Consider the following 17,643-nt stretch of genomic DNA (forward strand, 5'->3'; position numbering starts at 1 on the left):
AGGAAGGAACTGGAAAACCAAGGCCAGCAAGGTTCAGGGACTTCCCAAAGATCAAAGATGGGGCTGGAGTTTGTGTCATCGGTCCCCACCCCTCCACTGAGGCCAGCACAGCCCGCCTGACCCCCTACGTCCCAGCTGAGGGAAATGGCACACCCGAGTTCTGCCCTGCGCCCCCGTGGGGGAGGCAGCAATGCCTGGGGGCGATGGGAGCAGGTTGAGACCTTGGTTCTGGACCTGGAACCCCTGGGTTCGATCCTGGCTCTGCCATGTGGAGGCAGTCTGGCCCAGAGCCTATGTGCAGCCTCACTACGCGCTTCCATGCCAGCAACTTTCCTGAGCCTCGGTTTCCTGGAGTGAGGACCTGGCTGGCGGTGCACACTCTGCAGGCCCACTCACAGGAGAAGGGTACCATCGTGTGGACGAGGCATCCTGTCCAGCCAGGCGCACATCTGGAACTCAGCAGGTGCTATTTTTATTTTCTCCCTTTGGTGCTTGATGTCTTTAAAAATTTTTTTTCTTAGATAGTTCAATCTTCCTTTCTAAAAACTGTACTTCTGGCTTCTTTTGAAAAACAAAACAAATGGGTCCTGACTGGTGTAGCTCAGTGGGATGGGCATCATCCCACAAACCGGAAGGTCACCAGTTTGATTCCCAGTGAGGGCACATGCCTGGGTTGCGGGCGAGGTCCCCGGTGGGGGGTGTGTGAGAGGCAACCGATGGATATTTCTCTCACACATTGATGTTTCTCACCCGTTCTTTCTCCCTCCCTTCCCTTCTCTCTAAAAATAAGTAAGTAAAATCGTTAAAATAATTTAAAAAAGGAAAAATGGAAGATACAGCAGTGCTGGACCTGTATTCCCACACCGCAACAATTGGTCACGTCTACAACAATTGGTGCCCGGCCTAGAGGATATGCTGTCCCCAGCTCCCCACAGTCCCCACCCCCCCTCACCTCACACATCGTTACTTCCCTGCTCATGGGGCATCTGAACGCGCACCAGATCTGGGCGGCAATTTCTTCAGCTTCCCATTCCTGCCTGGTCGAAACTTTTTCTCCCTATTAGCACAAAGCATTCCTTTCTTCTCATAAAGAGGCAGAGAACATTTTCCTACTCACCAGGCAAATTACCCTGCTATGTGCAAATTTTTTCAAATATTTACTAAGCACCTACTAAGTCCCTCACACTACGAGAAGCTGGGGCCACAAGGGCATAGAGGACGCGGCCTCGGCCTCACAGCTGGTGGGGCCGAGGCCTGTGACTGCCTCAAGCTGTCCCGGGTGCCCAATAAAGCAGGAGTCAGCAAACTTTTTCTGCAAAGGGCTTGATAGGAAATATTTTTGGCTTAGTCGGCCATACAGCCTCTGTTGCAGCTACTCAACTCTGCCCTCTGAGCAGGAAAGCAGCGAGGACAGCATGTAAACAAACCGTGTGGCTGAGCTCCAATATTTACAAAAACCCACAGCAGCCAGCTTTGACCCCGTGGACCGCTGGTTGCAGACGCCTATGCTAAAGGCTCTCCGTTTGATGTAGCACCCTAAAATCCCTCAGTGCCTAGAAAAAAGAGGAGGGCCACCTGACAGTCGTCTGCCAGACAACAGACCCCTCCTACAGATGTACTGAAGCAGCACCCCACCCTCCTCACGGAAGGCCACTCTCTGGGGGCATTCCTGTGGGGCCACGCCGACGGATTTGAGTTCTGGCTTTGCCACTTAGGATGGGACCTTGAGCAAGTTCCTCCATCTAGTTAGGCATCTGTTTTCTTTTTGTGAAACGGAAACAGTCATTAGAGCCAGCTCCTTGGGCTGCTGTGAGGATTAAATGAGGTCACCGGTGCACAGAGCCCACCGCACACAGGGGTGTGCTCGCTAGCCACAGCCATGGTTCTACCACGAATGTGTGAATGAGTGAATGAATGAACGAACCAACGCGCGAATGGAGACATACTCATCCCGAGACCTCTGGCACACACAGCAAGTGCCCAGCACATCCTTGCTGAGTCCCTGGGACGCGGTCCTGAGGGGCCTGGTCAGGGTGTCTGTTCTGATCACCCCGACTGTCCCCCAGGCCTTCAGGGGCGCCACAGTGCACGCAGAGCAGTGCTACTGCCTTCTAACCACTGACAATGTGCTAATGATAATGGCTTACACTGAGCTTTTAAAAAAAACGTATTTTAAGCGAAGGAAAAAGAGCCAGATGCGCTTAACACGATTAAGAATGTCCCTAAAGGCTTGTGGACATCGGCCTTCCTGGGGCTCCGCGGAGCCTCAGGCCAGCCTTCGCCCTCCATCCCCCAGTGTCTGCACCCTCTCCCCAGGCCACAGGATTCTCCACATCGGGCAGCAAAGTGCAGCCAGGCCTGCAGATCAGGGAGGCCGCGCTGCGACACGCGGGGTCCGCAGCACTGGGACTGGCCGTGGGGAGTCGCAGAGTGGACCAGGGAGCGGACCTTGGTTTTCCAGGGACAGGGCTGATGGGTGGAGGAGGCTGGGACTGGATGGAAGGTACTGCTGTTCTATGAAGAATCCACAGGGTTGACCAGATGGAGGTGTGGGGAGCCCCACTTCCAAATGCCCCCAGGGATGTCAGGGTAGAAAAGGCCCAGGGACCAGAAAAGCCGAAACTCAGGCCCCAAGGTGGCAGCCAGCAGGCAGGCCTTACTCACCTTCCGCTCCGATGGACACCAGCTTGACGCCCTTGCTGGCTATGAAGTCCAGGGCCTTGTTCACATTGGAGATCTTGTGCACCCTCATTTTGCCTCTCTCCGGCTTGGCCAGGCGCTCACCTGAATACAGACCGAGAGGGGACAGGGAAGGGGAGATGCTGTCACCCAGGAGCCAGGGCTGCTCTCACGACACCCTCAGCCAAGGCACATCCCCGACGGACACACACTTGCGGGCGAACACCACCCTGGCGGGGAACGAGAGGGGGCACCTGCCCGGGCCCTTCTCTCTTCCACATCTTAGACCCAACTGCTTACAGTCACCCAACAACTCTGCACGAAGCTCCTAGTATGTGTCAGGGACCTGCCTGGGTGCCAGGAATAATATGGGGGTGAACAGAACCAGTTCCTGCCTTCATGGACTCACGGCCCAGGAGGACAGGCAGACCTTCAACAGAGAAACGCACAAATAAACATGCCAATACCGAGGCACAGAAATGCCTAAAACAACTGCCTGAGAAAAGGCTGCAGGAGAGGAGGGTGGGCAGCAGGAGGAGGAGTCACGCAGAGGTGGGGGAGGGCCTCGGAGAGGGAGGACAGCCAGGCCTGGACGGCAGGGAATGGTGACCAAGGCAGAAGGAACAGCAAGTGTGAAGGCCCTGAGTTCCGTCAGTCTAGACTGTCTGGGCCTGGGAGAGGGCGTGGGTCCCTCCAGAGGATTTTGAAAAAGTTCCCTGGGGGTTTAAATAGAGCTGCCCACAGCTCCCTCTCTCATTGAGAACCAAGGCCCTTGTCCTGTTAACTGTTCCTCATGGGTACCCTCGGCTCAGCTCCAAGTCAACCCCCACTCTCGCTCAGCTGTTGCCCCCCCCCACTCCACCTTCCATGTGGGAGCTCCTGCGGCTCAGGTTTCAAGGCCAGACGCTGCGTGGAAACTGGGAGAGGGGCTGGTTCTCCAAACACCCCATTAAGAGCACTTTTATCCCAGAACAGAGGCGTCCAGAAACCTCCTGAAGCTCCCTGAAAACTGGTCGTGTGCAGCACATGTGCCCACACCTGGGGAAGCGACAGGCCGCTTTCAGAGTCTCTAAGGCGTCAGAAAGCCCAAAAGGCTGAGAACCACCACCCCACAGCCTGAAACTCGGCCCTAGAACCTGCCTTGGTCTCCAGACTGGACCAGCCCCTCCCCCAGGCTTGTGAGTAGTTCCACTGAGCAGGCTCAAGGGGCCAGGCCCACCCCGTCGGAGCAGCTCTTCACCAGGGGCCTCCAGCGTCTAGAAGGGAGCAGACTTCCTGCACAGATGTCACTGGGCCTGCCGGCTCCCAGGGAGGCACAGCTGGGTTGTTATTAAGTCAAAACTTTCCACTTGCGGCTCTCCCAAGGCTGTGGCCACTGCCCTGCCCCCTCAGCACCCCACCATCACCAGCAGATGAGAAACCACAGGGGCTCCCGTCCAAAGGCTGCACGGAGGAGACAGTGCCCCGTGCCCCCCACCCCCCAGGTCCTGCGGAGGTTGAGCTCCCCAGCCAGCCCACCCGCTGTGCACACTGGCTGGAATAGGAATTCTCTACAAGGGCCAGGAGAGGCAGCAAGGCCAGCCGGGCTGCAAACTTCAGTCAGCACAAAACCACCTGGAGAACCGCTAACTACAGATGTCCGGCCCCCTCTCCCCCTGCCTCCTACGTGTCTGATTTAGGACGTCTGGGGTGGGGCTTCGAATCCTGGTGTGGGTGGTCCAGGGACCACACTTCCAGGACCTCTGCAGGCAGCGTCCCCTTCCTTCTCCTGCTGTCCCACCCAGCTCCAGAGATGCTCAAGGAGGCAAAGTCAAGGTCTCGGTGACTCGGTCTCCCCAGCCTCTGGGAAGAGACAAGCCCGCTTCCCGGCAGTGCACAGGTGCCCCCTGAGCACAGCCCACCGCTCAGCATTCGCAGTGGTGGTTACAGAGGAAAGCCCACGTCAGGACATTCAGTGGCTCTGACATTTGTTGAGTGTCACCTACATGCCAAGTACAGTTTTAGAACTGGGACACAGACATGGGGCTGTCCCTGCTACGAGGGCTCAGCGTGGAGCAGGGGGAAAAACCCAAGTGAGCCAAAATGATTTAACGGCACAGCAAAAGGCTCGATAAAGGAATCAGTGGACGTTATTGGAGCCAGAAGGAGGGCGGTTACTCACACTGCGGGTGGGAGGGAGGTCAGGGAAGACCTCCTGGAGAAACCCCTGCTCTGAGTTTTAGAGGTTGAATGAAAAGAACAATGCCAGGTTTGTCTGTTTGTTTAAACTAAGAAAATATTTAAATCAGTGGGGCAGCAATAGGGAAGGATACTCTAAAAGGTCATTGGGGAAAACAGTATGGCAGTTCCTGAAAACTTAAACATAGAGCCCTGGCCAGTGTGGCTCAGTTGGTTGGAGCATCGTCCCATGGACCAAAAGGTCGCCGGTTCAATTCCCTGTCAGGTCACATACCCAGGTTGGGGGTTTGATCCCTGATCAGACCACATATGAGAGATAACCAATTGATGTTTTTCTCTCTTACTGTCTCTCCAAGTGATGAAAAAATGTCCTTGGGTAAGGATTAAAAAAAAAAAAAACACCTTAAACATGGAATTACCACTCCCCGTCCAGCAACCCCACTTGTGAGTAGTGGAATATTACTCAGCCGGAAAAAGGAAGGAAATGCAGGCACAGCTATAACGTGGAAAAACTAAAAGACATCATGTGAAAGCACACAGGGCAGTCACAAAAGGATAAAAGCTGCGAGGTCCCACTAACGTGACGTTCCTAGAGCAGTCACACACAGAGACAGAGGAGTGGCAGTGGTCAGGGGCTGGGGGAGGGCGGGGTGGGGACTGGGCATTTAATGAATGTGGAGTTTCCATTCTGGAGCTGGATGGTGGTGATGGCTGCCCAACCACAGAAGGTATGGAATGCCACTAAACTGTGCACCTAAAAATGGTCAAAATGGTTAATTTTATGCTGTGTCTATTTTACTACCCACCCCCATACACACATACAAAGATGTCACCTGTAAGGGAAATAAACAGACAAAAGTATCAGGGTTAAAAAACACAGGCAGCCAGAGCTTGTACAGAAGCGCGGAGTGCAGGGAGGCAGGGGGCTGAGGTCCGAGGCCTTTTAGGGAAGGGCCAGTAGAAACAAAGCAGGTGCCAGCTCACGGAAGATCCTCGAGCTCTGCTAAGGAATGTGGGCTGCGGGCTCAAAGCCCTGGGGAGGCGCCGAAGGGCTCCAGCAGGGAACAGCCTGACCATATTTGGGCTGCTGCACGGACCCTCTGGCTGCGCGTGGGTGACGGCTGCGGGGGGAGGCGGTCGAAGGCCTCTGGCACCCACTAGGTGGGAGCTGACACAGGCCCACAGATACCACGGCAACCATGGTAAAAGAAGAACAGAGGAAGGAGCTAGAATGTACAGAACCTGAATGGCAAGTTGGAAAGAAGAGCAGAGGCAGAGCTGTCTAGGATGCCTGGATTGGCGTCAGGGGAACAAGATGAAGACTGCAGGAGGAAGAAGGTTGGCAGCGGCCAGGAGAGGTAAGCACAGTCTTGGCCATGCTGAGTGGGCCCTGGGGGACATCTGGGTGGGGATGCCCCGTGCAGTGCAGCAGTTAAGAAGGGGCTGGAGAGAGAAGGCTAGACTGAGCCTAGGTCTGGGACTCTGGCATCATGTGGAAGGTGAAGTGAAGGGGGCAGCTAGGGTTGCCCAGGGTAAAGCAAGGCTGGAGCACTGAGGACCGCCCATCTGTCACAGGTGGTGGAGGAAAGGTATTCTGAGAAAGCAGAGGTTGCATTCAGGGGGAGCTGCCCCTCCAGTTATCTGAACAATTCCAAGCTGGGGCCGACAAGGGACTGGGATCATGTGGCTCTAGGCAGAGAGGTCACAGCAGCACAAGGGTTTAGGGATGGTCAGCCATGGCTGCATTCTTGACCACAGAGCTCTGGCATTTTGGAGAAGGGACCTTAGAGACCATCTCACAAACCCCCTCTTTTTTGCAAATGAGATACTGAGGCAAAAGGCAGTGACTTGTTCAAGGACACACAGATGATCTGCAGCAGAGCCAGGGCCAAAGCCAGTCTAGTCTCCTGGTCTGAATTCACAGTCACCCCCACCTCTTTCAAGACACCCAGCCTAGCCATTACCAAAGGCAGAGCAGCGGCAGAGGTGCTGGGGAATCGCTCCCAAAGCGGCGGACCCGACAGGTGGCACCTTATCCCGAGAAGCCACGGGGCCCTGTCCACCTGGCACTCAAGGCCAGTGATCCACCTCACCTGAGATGACCTCCAGCAGCAGCATGAGCTTCAGGCCATCCCGGAAGTCCTCTTCGATGTTCTCGATCTGCGTCCCGGCCTTGCGGAGGTGGGAGTTGCACCATGCCGTGAACGTCTAGGCAAAGGGAAGAAGAGTAAACGGTCAGGCTCCCTGAAGCCACGTGGTCTCTGAGGCCCTCACGGGGGCCTCAATGCCTCTCACCACCTCTCCCGTTGTTCTGTATGAGGCACGGGTGGGCCAGTGGATGAAGGAAGCAGTACCCTCTTTCAATGCCTCCCCTCTGGTCCTTCTTCCAAAACATCGCCCCCACCCACATGCAGAAGTACCAGCAATTTACTACTTAGGTTATAAGGCTTTAATTTCAATCCTCACAGTTTTAAGAAGTGCCCCAGAGATAACATATCAAGCCATATATTACCACCACAGGGTAAACGAGTTTATTACATCCTCGTCCGCTTGGCAGCTGGCTAAGAAAAAGGATTAATCGCTTTTGTTAGGGACAGAGTTCAGAATCACGGTGCCAGGATAAAAAGAGAGAAAGGTAAATAGCTCACAGTGTATCGCCGTGTCTTTGGGGTGGGGGATGGAGGCACCTTAAGCTGCAAAAGTATGAAGAATTCCAGAAAGGGAATATAATGAGACTAAACGAAAGCCTATCGATGTTGGAACGTTCTAGTCTGTGGGGAGAAAGCAGCAACATTGCAATGCTGCTTCTATATTGAGCAGATGATCACAGGCCACTAACCGAGCTGTGCTGTGCCAACAGCACCCCCTGGTGGCTCAACAAGGAAAAAGGTCACAACAAACAAAAATGAGCGTTTTGATTTTGCGGGCCCCATCTACAACTTGGGCAAGTGTCTCTCCCCAGCTGTCACATTCCATGGGAAACAGAGATGAGCACTCTCCTGCTTCAGAGCCAGCCCATTCCTGGGCAACGCCAGACCCCTCTGCACCAAATGGCACTCACAACTACCGAGGGGCTCCAGAGCCAATGTTCAGACCCCCACAGCACCAGCAGTCACCGAAAGTGCAGTGGTGAGCAGGGCATTACTCCTCGGAGCGGCAGCGGCCACACTAGAAATGCCCTTCCTCCTCAGAAAGGTCACCAGACTCATGACCCCCACAACCACTTCCTCTTGCCCCGGGGAACACAGCAAAGGGAAGTGGCAATGAATGGGCAGAAGGAAGGAACACCACACCACTGATTACTGGGAAAAAGAAACAGCTGTATAGGCTTATAAGCAAGAGCTGGAAAGTCTGTGAGCGAGAAGGGGCAATGTGGGTCCACACAGGTGGGGAGGAGGGGGCGGTCTTTGGGAAGACTGGCACAAGGACTGGAGGTGGACAGGGGACATACTGACTCATCAGCCTGTCCTCTATGTCATGCTTGGCTAACACACACTCATCAGGCTAAGATACCACCTCCTCCAGGAAGCCTTCCTGGCAGCCACCCACCACGTCTGAGTTGGGGGCAGAACCACAGCATCCTGCACCCACTCCATCATTGCCCATGTCCTACTGCATGGTCCTTGCTTGTCCTGTCAGCTCCAAACCTCCAGACGGGGATGGACCCAATGCTCTCCCTGGGGTCCCACAACCCAGAGTCAGGGACACAGCCTTGAACTAAACAGCAAAAACCCCTGCCCTGGGCAGCAAATATTCTAGTGGATGTGAAAATCAGGCCACTGGAGGAAGGAGAAAGTGAACCCATACAAAAAGTGCGAGGGTCCTGGAAGATCCAACCGCACCTGTGGGCGATGCTGAATGATATCAGCAGGGGCGATGGGCCAGGCAGCGCTCTCAGGGACCCTCCAGAAGCAGAAGGCAGCTCGAGGAGAGGGGATGCCGGCGGGCAGGAGAGAGAGCCTACTGGGCCCCCTTCCTGCCACGTTGGCATTGCAAAACTGGCAGGAGATGACAGGCTACACTGGCTTTTACTTCTATTTTGTTGTAACTTTTGTTATTGTTGTAAAAAAATACCAGAGTTTCTAAATCTTTAAAATCAATATAGTTTATTTTGTAGTCCCACATCCCCTCCCAGCTGCTGTTTGTCCATGTATGCACTTTGGGCAGGCGTCATCACACTGCCCGTTCCCGGGGGTGGGCTGGGGCCGGGGCGCCTTTCCCCTGACGACCTCGTGGTCACTGCCATGAGCACTGCCATGGCACCACGCGCTCATCTCCCTTCCGGGCCCACGCTCAGCCTCTGCCTGGGGACTCACAGGGCACGGGACTGCCCAGCAACCCCAAGGGCTGGTCTCGGGTTCAGTGCAGCCATGGTTGGCGGTGGAGAGACCTCACTGTTTATCACCTGGTCTCGGAGTGGGGTTGGGTGCGAGGAAGAAGAAAGAGGCCACTTTCGTAAAAAAAAAAGATGCTTTCGCAAGAGGAAAAGTACTGTTGAAAGCAGCCTGCCTCATTTCCTGGGGAAGCTAGACTCAGAGCCCTGGGAGACAGACCACACCTGTGTTTGCTCAGCTCTCCCACACAAAGCCTGGTTCTGAGGCCTCGGGCCTGCTCTTCGCTCAAACCTCCAAGGCCCCATCCCCAGCTCCCACTGGTAACGGCCTTGATGGGTTCTCTGAGCACCTCCCAAATAAGAAAGTTCCCCCAGTAAGCGGCACCAGTCTTGAATCTCAGGCCTAAGGAGGAAATGGTGGGGGCACGCAGTGATTAAGAACATGCACTTCGGGGCGCACCAGATGCGTGCTCAATGCTGAAACCCACCATTTACCAGCTGTGTGACCTTCAGGTTAACCTCCCTAAGCCTCAGTGCCCTAGACAGTAAAAGGGAATTGTGATAGCATTTGGTAAAAGCCAGGAGTATTGTCTAGAAATATTTATGAGTGCCTGCCACTCAGTATTCAGTATATGGTGAGAAGGACAAACCTTCCCGTGGATGGGCCTCGGAGGACTTGTCCCTCTGTCCCCCCGGCCCACACCCTCCTCCCTGCCTGCAGCCACCAACCTCCATCCGGGCCCCAGCCTGCAATCACGGCACCGTACAGTCAAGGTGATGCCTGGTGTGTCTGAGAAAATCATTTTTTTTTTTTTAACTGGTGCTGACGTATTATGGGGAGAGGTCTAAACTGTGGTGAGGGGTACAGAAAGCCCAGGACTCTGACAGTGGTCTCGTGGGTCCCCAGCAGGAGGAGGCTAATGGGGCACAAAGAGGAGAGGGCAGCACCTGCAATGCAGGCTTCCACACATGGCTTCTCTGCAGGCACAGGGCCGGCCCTGAACCCTGGCCTCCCACATTAGGACAGAGAAGGGCACCTGCCCCTTTGTGGTGCCCCAGGGGTCCAGCAAGGAGGAAAAGCCAACAGTCAGCCACAAGTGATGCCAGTGGCTAGAGACCCAAGGCCCCACAGCCTCTAGTCTGGACACCCCAGCGTGGTGGGCAGTGCTACCCCAGCAGGGCTATGGTCAGCCTCATTCAAATAAAGGTCTAGGGGACATTTTATTGCCGCAGTCCACACCAGGACCTGCCCTGTGTGACCTTCCCATTGCTCTAAAAGCCCCATCACTGGGTCCCTGGCTCACAGCCTAACTAAGGAGATAGGGCCCTCAGTGGACCCACTATTGTAGAAACGGGCCCAGGGATGCTGAGGGGTCTCAGGAAGAGTGCTCGGGCACCAGGCTGGAAGTGCTGACAGGGCTGCAGCGAGGGCTGGTTCCCTCCTCACTCCACCCGCAGACAGCCCCGCTGCACAGCCCTTGTGGGCCCTGGACAGAGAGGGAGGGGCACCCTGCTCACCTTGAAGCATCTGCCCATACCTAACCTGGCATAAAGGCGATTTGTAGGAGCCAAAGAGAATACGCGTCCAGCACTGTAGTTCAAGTTGCAAACAGACCTGGACAACCTCCGGGGGGTGTGGAGGTTCCTGGCATTGATGAAGAGCAGAGAAGCATCTTTGTCTACGGGTCTCGCAGTCTCGCTTTCATACAGAATTCTCTCCTACCTTCCCGTCACATCTTTAACAAGTGCCTTGTCCATGTTTCCTTCAAAGGGGGTTGAGAAGGCAACTGGCTTGAGAACATGCTCCCCCTACTGCTCCCCAGCTCAGACGCACTAGAATGTAACTTCCGCCCCGAAGGCCCTTTCTGAACCTCAGTTTTCACATCTGCAAAATGGGGGCAGAAGCATCTACCAGGCAGGACTGCAAGGAAGGTTAAATAAGATAAAAGTGTTTCACCACAAAAAATTGGAAAAACAGATAATATTAACATGATGTTTTCATTTACATTAATAATAATGTATTATTAGTATTTGTTTAAAATATAGTAAGTGTGTAAGAAACAGTCATTACCATTATCATTACCATCTAAACTTTAGAATCTAAAAGGATACTGAATCATCAGCCACTCAGCTGGGCGCACCCATAAATAAGCATGATTTGGGGGCTGAGCTTTTGAAGTCCCAGGACTTCCTCAATCACTCCACAGAGCAAGCGTCCAAGACATTAGAAGGATTAAATCACCCTGAAGATGACAGTGCAAACCCCAGGTCCATCTCCCTCCAGCCAGGTGGTACCCTGTGACTCGGCATGGTCTGCCTCACAGCACTCACCTGTGAAATGGGGGCGATGCTGTAATTTCATGGCTTTGGTTAGGAGTCAATGAGACAATTCACTTAAAACTCTGAAAAGAGTACCAGCTCACTAATTACCTATTATTACAGCTACCACATAATTAGTTATAATTACCACGAGTTCATGCTATCCTACACATGGCATGAAAAAACGACAGAGCTGGAAGAGATGCCAGGCATCACCCATGTCAAACCTTCACCTTACAACTGAAAACACACGGACCAGAGAGGGTGAGTGGCTTCTCCCAGGCCACACAACCGGGTATGTTCACAGCTCGGCCTCCTGACTCCCAGTCTCACGTGCTTTCGGCTCCACCAGGATGACGTGGGTTTCAGGTGCAGGTGCAGGTACAGGTGGGGTGCTGGCAGGGAACAGCAGAACCAAGGCCGAGACTGTAACTGGCCAGACAAGTAGTGAAATGGACTGTCACTGAAAATGGGTCACTGTAAAGTGACAACAGTACAAGCAGTTGGAATCTGGGTGACTCTGGCTAGCACTGGCCCAGAGTCTGAGTTGATGGAACATCAGTAGAGTTGGCATGGGATGGGCAGCCTCTCTGGCAGGGAGAGGCAAGGATAGCGGAGCCCAGAGGCAGGCGAGTGGTGGTCCAGAGGTGGGAGATCATTCTAGATGGTGAGCCAATCAGAAACATGTTGGGAGGAACTCTGGGAACTGGGCTCTTTAACAAGGAGGGCAGAAAGAAGGATTCAGGGGCTCACCTCAAATATTTGAAAAACCCTCCCATGGACAAGCAAATAAATTTGTCAGGCACATCCCCAGGCAAAACAAGGCAGGCAGCACACACCAATGGTGAGGAATGTAGTTTATAGAGCAAAGCTGATCTGGAGCCAAGCCCAGCTCTGCCCCTCGGTGACCTCGGGCAAGTGACTGACTTCTCCAACCCTCAATCTCCACATCTGTAAAATGGGCATAGAACTAGACCTACCCGGAGGAGAGTGAAGATCAACGCAACAACACACAGCAAGTGCTAAGCACAATCATCCACAAATAAGGCTCAATAAATGGTAGCCTCAATTATTAGGATGAAGGATGGGAAGCTGCAAGGAAGTCTAGAGTTCAAAATAATAAAGAACAGACCAGCCCTGGCTGGTGTGGCTCAGTGGATCGAACGCACGCCTGCAAACCAAATGGTTACCAGTTCAATTCCCAGTCAGGGCACATGCCTGAGTTGCAGGCCAAGTCCCCAGTGGGGGTTATATGATAGGCAACCACACAGGGATGTTTCTCTCCCTATCTTTCTCCTTCCCTTCTCTAAAAAAATAAATCAATAAAAATCTTTAAAACATAAAAATTAAAAAAAAAAAAAAAACCCAGGCCAAAAGTTGGATGTACAGTGTGTTACCAGCCAAAGACATGTGCTTGGTGAGGGTCTTGGTGAAGGTCCCGGGAAAGGATTCGAGCACCCTGGGGGCTGAGCTAAGGTCCCTCATTAATTCTGATCATTCAAGAGCCCAAGGCCACCCTTGGAATGTTGGTTTACAGATGTGCTTGAAAAGCTCACTCAGACCAAGATCACCCAATTAAATATCTGAGTAGGGTTGCAACCTCAGTACCATTGGCTTGGTTCCTTGTATGTTGAGGTAAGGGCTGTTCTCTGCATCCTGGGATGTTTAGCAGAATCCCTGGACCCTACCCTCTACATTCTCCAACATTCCCCTAACCTAAGTTGTGACAATTAAAAACCACCCCCGGATGAGAACCCGGTGTGGAGGAGACAAACATGTGCCATAAATCAGAGTAGTAACTGTAACACAGTAATAGCCCTCACACCGATTGTGCACTTACTGTGTGGCAGACCCTCCTCTGGGTGCCTTGCCCCCTTTGACTCGTTGCCTCTTCCCAACACCATGAGGCAGGTACTACTACTATCCCCATTTTACCAGCAGGCTAACTCTGAATTTAAGACTCACAGAGGTCTCTGGTTGTCCAGTGGGAAATGTGAAATCTTCTTTCTTTAAAGATTTTATTTATTTCTTTTTAAAGAGGGGAAGAGAGGGAGAGGAACATAGATGTGAGAGAAAACTATGGATCGGTTGCCTCTTACGCACCCGCCACTGGGGACCTGGCCCGAAACCCAGGCATGTGCCCTGACCAGGAATCCAGCCGGCAACCCTTCGGTTGGCAGGCCAGCACTCAGTCCACTGAGCCACGCCAGCCAGGGCTGAAATCTTCCTAAGTCTCCTAACAAAAACAGGACGCACGGGGGAGCGTATGGTGTGTGAAAGCAAATGCTCCGCACACAGCTGTGCCCAACACAGTCAACACTCCGAACAGACCACGGCTGACATCAGCCATCTGGGAAGCTGCAAGCAAAGTCTGGGGGACTTCCTGGGAGGGGTGGCGGGAATCCTCTCACTGGGGCTTGGTCGAGGACCGATACACACACTTGGTGCTCGCACCCTGCCAGCTTTGTAAGTTAAAACAAAGGTAATGCTTTCCGTTTATTTCATTTGCAAAATACAGTTTCTGCTAATTCCCATCGCAGGATGGACGGGGTGATGTGGTACACTCCTGCACAGAGCAACCCCTCCACGGGACTGAAGTGGACGCAAACGCTCAGCCAGAAGCCACGAGCTACCAGGGTAAATACGCCAAAGAAAGAAAAGGCCTCGAGCACAAAAACGTTCTTGCCAGCATCCCTGCGAGGCTAAAATCGGAACCGGCCCACGTTAATTTGATGAAGTGTTAGTTCATTAAATACGGCTCATCCACTGAGTGGAACATTACACGGCCCAAATGACGGGTGCTGAAGCTACACATCATTATGGAAAGAGGTTTACATGTAATTAACAAAAAAGCAGGACACAAAGTTGTATGCCCTGCGGTTTAAAACTCTGTGAGCGATCACATCAACACGAGGAGACGGCTAACACAAAGCCCGTCCGATGCAAACAGAGCCCGCACTCCAGGCATGCGACCGTCCGTGACTCTTTCCTGCTTTCCTCGCCTAGGCGTCTGCCAGTGTGGCTGGTTGATGATCTACTCCCGACCCCTGTCCCTGTGGGCTCTCTCCTTTTCGATGTTGACTTGCCTCCTTGCACAATTCGGGCTGTGCGCTCTGGTCTGACCTCACCAGAGAACCCTCCACTGACAAAGGTGCTTTCTCTATTGTACTGTATTTACAGAAGAGTAAACAAGATAACCCATCTGCAGCCACAGGAGACTGGGGCGGCGCAGCGGTGGGACGGCAGTGCCACCTCCCCCGGCCACCAGGCCCCAGGCTCATGTGCTGACCACACCCGGCCTGGGCACATCCTCCTGCTCCTCTGGGCTCTGGACACTGGACACCAGCCACAGTTCACTCCAGGGGATCTATTGTGCAGAGGACAGGAGTCAGGAAACCTGGGCCCTGCCCTGGCTTAGCCAGGCATGCGTGTGACCTCGGATAAGCCACCACAGCCCCTTCTGGAGTCTGGCCGCGTTCCTGATTGGCGGGATCTTCTCCTGGTCAGAAGGGGCCAACACATCCCACAGGGACAGTATCATCTCAGTGAACTCAAAGCACGATCAGTGTTTCAGTGCCGGCGCCCACCCCTCCCAAACAGACGCCCGTTATTAGTTTACTGGACGGTCCCTAAAAGTTTCTGCCACTGTAACTCTGGAAGGATATAGGAGGACCTGAAACCCAGGCTGCCTCCAGGGAGGGGAGCCGGGGGCTCCTGACGGAGGGAGGGAGGGAGGGAGGGACACTGGCTTTTCATAGAACACCCTTTTGTTTCTTTTGAACTTTATACCATGTGCAGTCATTCACTGTTTTTTAAGCTATGCAAATGTACAAATAGTCTGTACGGAAATGTGTACATTTTTCTGTTAAGTCAGACCTCTGGAATGGGATACAGGGGCTTCCCATTTCTCTGGGAATTTTTTTTTAGTGGGGGAGGGGATCATGGCTCATGTATTCCCAGGGGGGAAAAACATTTCCAAAATAAAAAAAGAAAAACAAGAAAAGGATAAAAGGGGGAAAATTATCCCATCTATTTAAAAGAATTCGTAGTAAAAGGTGGCTTCCCATAGCATGGCCTTCCCTTCCCAGGAGGGAAGCAGCAGGACCTTGCTCTAGGGGCCCATCAACTCAAAGACAGCTCCCCCACCCCAACCCCTCCAGGAGGGCGCCCTGCCCTGGCTGCCACCAGAGCCTGCCCCTCCTCCTCACTGCAGGCTGGTTTGTGAGCATCAGGCCAGGGTCCCTGGGGAGGGCAGGGCCAGCACGTGTGCAAAGGGCTGAGTTCTCTGAAGCATCTCCTGGCAGGGAGGTCACTGCGGAGCCAGCAGGGAGCGTTCTTCTCCCTCGGGCCACTCTGCAGTCCCTGTGACCCCCACAGTGTGGCCAGGGTGTGGGCTCCGGGTGGTTTGTCTAAGCAAAGACCTGCCAGGAGTGATCTCAGATGCCCAGTGTTCTGGTAACGTAAACAGGGGTATCTGGTTAACTTATCAAGGGCTGACTGCCAGCCTTTCAAAGCGAGCTGTCAGCTGGTTCACTCACAGATGAAAAGCAGAGTCCTCAAGACATCTCCACCCAGATCTATTTACTTTCTACCCACCTGGGAGTGGCTGCTGAGAACCACCAGGCAGTTTCCTCTGCTCAGAAAAAACATCTCTCTAACAGACTGCCCCCCAAGCCATGCGAATGCCGGGGTCCCGGAAACTCAAGAGTGCAGGTGGCTCATGGGGGGGGGGGGTTGGGGGAGGCAGCAAAGGAGCTGGACTTTGGAACCGGACAGAGCTGGGGCTTCAGTCCCAGCCTCCACCTCTCATTAGCCGTCTCTTTGGACAGAACTCATCTCAGCCTCAGGATGCCCATCTGGGAAATGGGGATAACACCACTTACGATGGCACAGCATTCAAGAACGCCAAATTAGGTCTGACGCGTAGTTAGTCTGGTGCGGTGTCGACAACAGACGCTTAAATACATGAATCTAGCCAGCCGTTGTCACTCACTGGCTGTGTGACCTTAATGAACCCATCCAGGCCTCAGTTGCTTCACCTGACAAGTGGGGATACCTAATAGCACTACTTTGCAGGGCGGTTCACAAGATGAGGGCGCCATGGGTGCGAACCAGACAGCAAGATGCCCAGACAAGCGGCAGCCCAATAAAATGCCCGCTGTCATCCTGACCTCACTTCCCATTCCCTTTCTACTGAATCAAAGTTAATCATTCACAGAGCTCTACAGGTTGGAAAGAAAGAAGTTGCTATTTTTTCCTGCTGATAAGGAAACCCTGAGACCAGCCTCCGAGGGGAGCTGGGAAGGGAGCTGGGAAGGGAGCCGGGGCCTGTGTATTTCCTGGTTTACATCCACCTGCAGCCCAGTTCAGGAGACAGAGCACCAGACACCTGGAGGGTGGCCAAGGCCAAAAAGCAGGCAGCCCGGGGGCTCAACCTGGGAGGCAGTGTGACTTCATGAACATACCCGGGTGAAGAGCCTTCTGTGAGGCCCAGGCACCCCCTTCCCACGGAGGCCCTCGGACAGCAGGCTGCTACCTGGGCAGCTCAGCACCATCCTGCTGGTGCAGGAAAAACTGGCGGGCTCCGGAGAGAGCTCAGAGCTGTTCTAAAAGTCAGGTGGCATGTGGTCCCGTGAAGAAAAAAGGGCTGTCCTCTTAACTCCTGGCCAATGAGAGTTGGCTGCCCCCACCATCTGCCACCACCCACAGCCTGGCCTCTCCCAGGGACCAGAGAGCCTCCAGCAATGGCCCAGCCATCCCAGGCTCTGTCAACTACAGCCACTGCGATCCCAGACTCACTGAGCCTCGGTTTCCACATCAGAAGCCAAAGACAAAAAAGAGCACCTATTCTGTGCGGTCGCTGTGAGCGAGGGTTGTGTGAGCTACTCAGAGAGCTTAGTGCAGTGCCAGCCACAGACTAAGTGCTCACTTGATGTTTCAAAAAACCCTACAGAGACAGAAAGTCGAGTAGTGTCAGCTTAGGGCTGGGGGTGAGGGGCCTAGGGGGTGACAACTAAGGGGCGCAGCGTTTTGTGTGAGGTGACGAAAGTGATCTGAAAGTGACTAGAGTGGTGCAGCTGCACACAGGTGTGAATACACCAGAAACCATCCGACATCCACTTCACGTGGACGAA

General features: G+C 53.7%; 1 protein-coding gene across 5 annotated transcripts in view; it reads right to left on the bottom strand.

The window, feature by feature from the left end:
• The window catches only part of ACTN1 (actinin alpha 1), an 86,461-nt gene that overhangs the window by 33,710 nt on the left and 35,108 nt on the right, over positions 1-17,643 (bottom strand). For 3 of the 5 annotated variants that reach the window (XM_071222016.1, XM_071222017.1, XM_071222015.1), the window contains exons 2-3: positions 6,951-7,065; positions 2,665-2,784 (exon numbers count right to left, since the gene is read on the bottom strand). In XM_071222016.1, the coding sequence (XP_071078117.1) occupies positions 2,665-2,784; positions 6,951-7,065 (235 nt within the window). Of the gene's footprint in view, positions 1-2,664; positions 2,785-6,945; positions 7,066-17,643 lie in introns of all 5 variants that reach the window. The other 2 variants (XM_053928027.2, XM_053928026.2) reach the window with 1 other exon arrangement.

The sequence above is a fragment of the Desmodus rotundus genome, chromosome 7, assembly GCF_022682495.2.
Source record: "Desmodus rotundus isolate HL8 chromosome 7, HLdesRot8A.1, whole genome shotgun sequence".
In the NCBI taxonomy this organism is placed as follows: Eukaryota; Metazoa; Chordata; class Mammalia; order Chiroptera; family Phyllostomidae; genus Desmodus; species Desmodus rotundus.